Genomic DNA, 7,777 nt, shown 5'->3' with positions numbered 1-7,777 from the left:
ATTGACATTACAGTGCAGTGAACAGGTGAACAACATTATCACCTGTCGTTCTTGACTGAAGTCTCGGAACAAGTCCGCATGGTTGTCCTTTAAATGTTTCGACAGGTTTGAAGTGTTGCCTGCTTTTGCGAGACACACTTTGTAGCACCGCTTGCACTGCGGTGCCTCTGGGTTCAGTGGCTCGCCTTTATCGTTCGGTTTGAACCTGAAATATTTCCACACCGAACTTCGGGCTCCATTTTGTCCACAAGTTCGGGCTGTTCTGCAGCTGCCATCTCTATCTACGGTATATTCTTCAACCTGCTCCGTCTGTCTAAGACGCGACTTGTCGTTTCTCTCTCTTCCTCAGTCTAAACATGCGAGTGCGCGTGGGAGGCGGCTTACATCCGCTCGGGCAACTACGTCACACTCGCTGGCCTCGCTGTGCTTAAAGAGACAGGCTCCAATTTACCAATTCATTTGCATTCAATAAAATGAAATAAAAGTACCGTTTGTTTTTAAATGCTAGTATAGTACCGTTTTCAAAACTCTAGTATCGCGGTACTATACTGGTACCGGTATACCGTGCAACCCTAGTATTCACTTTATGTCTGACAGTTAAATCTAACAAGGGAAAAGAAGACCTTTTCCTACAGAGGAGTATGAGAACTTGCTTTAAAGTATGAATTAAAGTTGCAGATGGTTCAGAAATGAGTGAATACACACATTCTGGCTTCAGAGGGTTTCTGCAGCCAAAACAAAGTTGCCAGTGTTCTGCCCACTTAACTCCACCCCATACAAGCCATTAGACTTCTTATAATTCTTACTGTTTCCACAGTGTTTCCTCCTAGAACCTACACAGTCGTGTCATTAGAGAAAATAAGTACATTTCAATGGAAACTCTTTATCAACATATTTCAACAACCAAAAATGTTATCCTTTTTGAGGGGCCTGCAGGGTAATTTACTTGAACAAAACCACCAGGAAAATTAGCTTTTTCAATCATTATTCAACAAAAATATCAATAGATGTAATATCTTTCTGTGGCCTCAGAGGCTAGAAATAGCAAGAAATAGCTAGCAGAAATAACTCCTTGTAGGCATTTTACATAATTGTCGAACCATCTCTGACATCAGCTTGCTGAAATTTTTTCCATGCAAAATTCCTTCAGTTTAAAATGTATAAGGCTTTTCTTGCATGTACTGCCCATCTCAAATCCCCTCCCACAATATTTCAATGGGATTCAAATCTGGGCTTTAGACGAGGACGTTCCATAACCATCCATTACTTCTTTTTGAGCCATTCCTTGGTGGATTTACTAGTGTTCTTTGGATAATCGTCGTGTTTAAAGGTCTAGTTTTGGTTCAACTGCAACTTGTGGACAGTTGACCTCACATTATCTTCCAGCACTCTTTGATATGATGCAGAATTGAATTAATGACTGCAAGCTGCCCAGTCCCTGAGGCATTGAAGCAACCCTGAACCGTAACATTTCCACTACCATGTTTCACAGCTGGCACAAGGTTCTACCCCTGAAAAGCTTGCGTACTGTTATTGTGACCAAAACACTCTATATGTATTTCGTATGTCCAGAGCACATTATCCCAAAAGGCCCAGTCTTTGCTTATATGTAATTGCTAACTTAAGTGTTGCTCTAATGTTCTTTTTGGACATCAAAGGCATTTTCCTGCCAAAACCTCCCATGCAGGTCAAATTTGTGCAATCTCTTTCTGATTGCAGACAATTGCAAGTTGCAAGAGTTACCTCTAGATCCTGTGATCAGATTTTGGGGTTCTTGGAGACTTATTTTTGCATCAAACGGTCTGCTCTCGGGTTGAATTTGCTGGGGTGGCCTGCACTAATTGGTAGTTGATTGAAATCTGAAAAGTATTTTCCTTACAGTCAAATGATTTCTTATAAATAATTCAAGTATCTTTTTAAATCCATTGCCAAACTCAGACGCATTCACAATCTTTTCTTCTGAAGGCCATAGAGAGCTCTTCAGATCTGGGCATGATGATACCACACACTTCAATAGCAAAGAGAACATCAGACCCTAGATGAGGTTTGAATAAGAAAGGTTCCACCTGCTCTACTCTAAGGAGGTCCTAATAATTGGAACCTAATCTGTAACGCTAGACCTGAAGGTCTGATAAATTAAGGGGTGTTCTTACTTTGTACTTGTTACTGATCTGTTTTATGTTTTTTGTCTATATAATTTATCAGTTTAAATTATGAAAATGACTACAAAATGTTTTATGTGTTATTTGTTTGAGTATATCATCTTTATTAATAGGCACTGCTGATACAAATATCTTGAAAAAGCCAACAACTTCCATGGGGTGCGCTTAATTTGTTCACATGACAGTGAAGTTATCTATTCAGGTTTCTGATGTAAGATTACACAGTGTCGCTCCAGTTTTGTAGCATGTGATTAAATTAATTGGTCTGTATCGTTTCTGGTTTAAATCCATTTATTGTTTAATTTTACTACTTATTATACTCACTGAACTGCCAAGTTGAAGACAGCAGGACCTTTTGGAGAGACTTTGACATTCACGTCAACTTCCAGGTCAACGACCATTGAGCTTCACTGATTAAGGGCCCCCTTCCAATATGCATGAACAGACGCGTGTACCCACACACACTCACACACTGCCGCTAAACTGGATATTGGCCCTTTGTATTTGTTCGGTAGCTCAATATGAGGGCATTGTTTAGTATTGATTGTCATTTTAATTTCATTTACCTAACATTGATTCACATTAGATATGTGTGGTTGTCATGCAAAGTTAGGTAAAATCCAATTTCAACTTGAACCCTGCCCTAAACAGATGGAGAAACGGCTCAAAAAAGAACAAAAAGATTTTTAACCAACCTTTTTTTATGTTAAAGCATTTGCTTATAAAAAACAGGAGACTGAACAAATTAACTTTGATTCGATGTGGGCGTTTTTAATGCCTAATTTTCTTACTCTGTCTTATTCTTTTTTCTCTCTTAACTTCCTCAGGTTCCTTTCTTTGGGCCTCTGTTTAATGGCGCCATCATCACTGGGTCGCTGCTGCCAAGCTTGGTGCGGGCCACCTGTATCAATGCCAGCAGAGCTGTCAAGTCCCGGCTGACTCTCTACCAGAGCTTGTATCCTTTACTCCTCATGCCTTCTGCTTCATTTACTGTTCACTATCCCATATATGAATGGCTCATCAGAGGAATGTAACAATTTAAAAAGATCAGCGTTTATTGCCCGTACAGCTGAGACCATTAATGTTATGAGCATACATTTAGCAATATTTTCATGATGATTTCATTAGATGCATAACACCTCTGAGCATAAATTTTCAGCACCACCAGCAGCCCATTTGGGTAAATTCATTGAGACATGTGGCGTGATTGTCACGTCAGCCAACGTACACAGCTGAATGCTGACACTGATTTTTATGGGCTGGCTGATTTACATACAGCTATTAGGCCAGGACTGTTTCACAGCCTGGAGCAGCATGGGAGGTTGTGTGAGGCTGTTTTGGGTAGGAGCACAGATAATGTGTCATCATCTATCACTACCATTTTATGGAGCACAAGGAGAGCCAAAATAAGAGCACCATCAACAAATGCATACAAGTGCGTACAGACACACACATGCACACTCGCTCTCATCCCTCCACCCATCCATCCAACAGTGTACCGTTAAGAGCCTGACTCCAGCTGTAGTTGTCAGTTGGTTTAAAGGGAGTGTAATCACCAATGGAGATGAATTAGCATGTGAATGCCAGCAGCACAGGGTTGGGGGGTGAGATGGGGGGCAGAGTCGGGATGGGCCCTGGAGGGGGAAACCTGATCTATCCTAACGTTCCGCTCCTCCTCGGACAGCATGTACAGCACCGCCTCACCAGAACCACGCTGCCACTCTGGTGGTTGCCATAGAAACCTCCCCCAAGGAGATTTCATTTAGATGGAAGACTAGTATCTAAAGTTTTGAGACTTTAAAAAAAAAAAATTCATTATCAAGTTCTGGTATCAGAGTTACTTAGAATGAAGGATTTTGCTCTTTAATTACTCTACAACACACTCTGTGTGTGTTGTTTACAGTTGGGTGTGTGTAAGTATGTGTCTGCCTGTATGCGTTTCACAGCACAGCACATCCCCAGGCCCCCCACCCCTATATCAGGCCTCGTCTGCGTGTCCCTGGGGGCATCCTGAGTGACAGATGTCTGTTACCCGACGCCAAGTGAATTAGCCCAGTGTGACTCTCAGTGCCAGAGGGGGGCAAGCCACAGGCCTGCCTGCCTCTGTGAGCCTCAAGGGGTGGGGGGAGTAGGGAGGTGGGACAGTACCAGGCCTGTGCTGGGCCACAGAAGCCTTACCTGGCATTCCTTAGCAGAGGAGCAGACAGCACAAAGGCATGATCTATGAGAGGAGATAAGCACTGCCTCTGGAGTTCTGGCACTGATAGGATGCCAGGCCTCATGCACTCCAAGAGAGGAGATGAATGAATGTGCCAGGCGAAGCACACTGCCAGCAAAAGTATCTGTGTGTCTGTCTGTCAGCTATTTGTCTGCCTAGCTAGAGGGTATTGTGAGGACAGAGGCGATGTATAAAGTAATGAATGACCACAATGTTGAATTTGATTTATGCAGTGTGACAGTGATATCCAAGTTTTTAGATTTTAAGAGAACTGGTATCACAGAATGTTATGACTGACACAATGTCCAGCAATGGCATGAACCGTGAACAAAACAGCCTTGAGTGGCAGGTGCAGTTACTCTTTCATATGTTTTCATCGTCGGATTTGCTGTTGTATTACACCAGCCTTTTGCACCTTTCCCTCTCCAGTTGTCATTCTTCTATCTTCTCAGGATATGTGGCTCTTTATCTCTCACAGTTTGGAACAATGACATCATCTGGGATGTGTATTTTTTTTTTCCATGCAAGATGAAAATCCTCATCCTTAGTTTACCCCTTCACAATGCCTTAACAATCCTCAGTCCGCTCTCTGCCTGTGAGGCCACACTCCAAGGTAATTAGTTGAATATTTCTTCAAAGAGAAGCTATATGACCCCTGTGTGTCCAGATAAAAGGCCAGTATGGCGCTGCAGCCCCCTCTCTCACTCTGTCACAAGGCTCGAGAGGACTCCAGCAGTCAACTGCAATGCTCACCAGATCTCTCAAGCTAATAGGATTTGATATTGAAAAATGACCACCAGCAACATTTTCAGAAAATACACAAACAGACAGGCTTGTGGAGTGTTTTTTCAGATAGATCCTCTCCTCTTGCTGTCTTTCTGTCTTCCTCCCCATTACGTCCCCTCTCTGTTTTGTGAGTATTTGTGGAATCTGTGTCATTGCATTGTTTTTCTTGTACAGTGGCCAGATCTCAATGTCAGTCAGAATTTGCATCAGTTTCTTTTGTCAATACACAACCAAGGCCTCATGGACATCATTTCACAAGCCTCTCACAGACAACTCATAATGTATCATCTATTATTTATATGCCTGATGGAAAATGCAGCTGGTCTGGCTTTGTATGTTCTAAGTGTATTGTCTGCAACTAGTCCACACTGCACAGCTGCATTTTGAATACACTTGACCACAAAATGTTAAATCTAAAACAACTTAAGTTTTTATTAAACCACCATAGTTTTTATTAATTTATTGGCAACAGAGTATCCTAAGTGAATATCATTTTGTGCCTCTATTAATGGAGCTTATCACTGCACACACAAAATGTATGACATACTGGCTTAAAGGAGACATTGAGTTTGTTTGTGTCACCTGAACCCCGGCTGTGGCCTTGCGGTCTGCTGCCATGCACGATGAAGATCCTTCATACTGTCACTGTAGAATAATGTCTTCATCCAGAAGCCGGGATTCATTTCTCTCTTCAACAAGCACTTGAGTTTGATGTACCGTCCATCATTCTTTGTGATGGGGATATTGTAAAGGGTAAAAACTGTCTTGTGTGTGTGTGTGTTGGGAAGACGGCAAGTTTCTAATAGGTGAGACAGTGCGGAACTGACCTTGATTCAGAGACACAGCCTCCCCACTGCACAGAATCAATAGCTTTTGCACACTGCCCTTAGTCCCCATCCTCTGCTCTGACACACACATAAACACACACACACACACAGATCCATCTCCAGGCAGCGATCAATAACCATAATCTGTTTCTGCCCATCGCCAGTCATGCGAGCCAGGCTTTTAGGTGGTGTGTGTGTGTGTGTGTGTGTGTGTGTGTGTGTGTCTGTGTGTGTCTGTGTGTGTCTGTGTGCAGTAGCAAAAAGAAGAGAGGGAAGCTTGAATCCTTTCAGTGGAACCCAGAAAGCTGCTGAAGTCTGTCATGTTCCCCTCACAGGCTCATGTGAGCATATCTACAATCCCCCAGCTCCACAGAACGCCCAAAACAAGGTGATGTACATAATTTTAATGGATGTATACTGGAAAATAATGGATAAGATATCCTGTATGCACTCCTTTGTGTGCTGTGGCTGCACCCCCACCAGATGCCATCATAATTGTTACAGTCACTGCATTGACAATGACATATTCTCACACCCCTTCTGAGCAAGTTATTGTACCACTCTCACTGTGTCTTTGTCCAACGGCAGCACGTTCTTTTGTATACTGTAAGATTCCTCACCTAGCAGAGATGAAAGTGCGCCTGCATGCATGATGGGGTGCCATGAATAGGATCTGCCACGTTAGTGTTGTCTCACATGAATTATTTAACATCGTTGATAGGTCTAATTTGCCAGCTGTTGTGCCATAACTGTCAGCAGTCTCATGGATAATACTCAGCAGTCTATATCACTGTGAAACACAGTGCTTGACTGGGCACAGTGAGACGCCAAGCTTGTCATTATATGCTGGATTCATGTAATGGCCTGAGCTGATATGAGTATGACTAGCCAACTTCCTGTTTATGGAAAACAGGGGCGACCAACGAAATAGCCCCAAGTCATTTGTAACTTACAGTAAAATTCTCAAAGGGAGGCTTAAGAAATCACTTTACTTGTCACACAGTGTATGATGTTAACTGTCTAGTACTGTGTCCATATTACTGGATGCAGCTGGCTGTTGGTGGGAGTGTAGGTGGATGGAGGTTGGGTAAAGGGCCAGCTCTGAGGTGTCCCTACTCAGAGTTGGCCAGGGTGGTTTGGGCATTGGCTTTGAGAGTTTATGCAGTATTTGGGGGGCTACAGAGAGAGGAGGGGTCTCTCCCCCACTGAATGTTTTAACCTAATCCCATTATCAGTGTACCGCACTGCCTCCCATCTCTTCCCCCTCCTTATCCCTACCCCCTCCCACCCCTCTCTCCAGCTGACCAGCTGTTCCTGCCGGGACTCACGACAATGTCCGATGTGTTCAGATCACTGAGTAACCCCCCCCCCCCCTTTCCTACACACACACACACATAAATACAAAGAGCACACACAAATGCACAACCAAAGCAATTGCCTAGCCCATTGCTGGAGCCTAGGAAGGCCTAGAGGGAGGAGGGTGTTAGTTAGGGAAGAAGGGGGGTAGCTTTGGGGGTGCGGAGGGGGCAAGCATAGGCCTGTCAAACCAAGAGCCCTGACTCAGGAGGCAGCCCAGCTCGGATGGCATATGGCGTCTAGCTTCATACAACATGCAAAAGTATTCTCTCCCTTCGCCCCCCTCTCATCCACTCCCCCTCTCCCTGTCTCCCTCCCCTGCTGCTAATGCAGAATGACTCATAGCATTACTCATTTTTTTTTTCTTCTGCCCCTCCACCCCTCTCACATCAGTACCTCCTCCTCTTGCCACCCAGCCTGTAACAAAA

General features: G+C 43.7%; 1 protein-coding gene across 5 annotated transcripts in view; it reads left to right on the top strand.

The window, feature by feature from the left end:
- The window catches only part of ralgapa2 (Ral GTPase activating protein catalytic subunit alpha 2), an 89,620-nt gene that overhangs the window by 61,418 nt on the left and 20,425 nt on the right, over positions 1-7,777 (top strand). For all 5 annotated transcript variants that reach the window (XM_023399892.2, XM_087172225.1, XM_087172222.1 and 2 more), the window contains one exon: positions 2,990-3,117. In XM_023399892.2, coding sequence (XP_023255660.1) covers positions 2,990-3,117 — 128 coding nt within the window. The remainder of the gene's footprint in view (positions 1-2,989; positions 3,118-7,777) is intronic.

Source organism: Seriola lalandi, unplaced genomic scaffold, assembly GCF_002814215.2.
Source record: "Seriola lalandi dorsalis isolate HSWRI2012SDOR001 ecotype SW California unplaced genomic scaffold, Sedor1 jcf7180002052126, whole genome shotgun sequence".
Lineage (NCBI taxonomy): Eukaryota > Metazoa > Chordata > Actinopteri > Carangiformes > Carangidae > Seriola > Seriola lalandi.
Note: the sequence above shows the minus strand (reverse complement) of the source record. Positions and strands in the feature narration are given on the sequence as shown.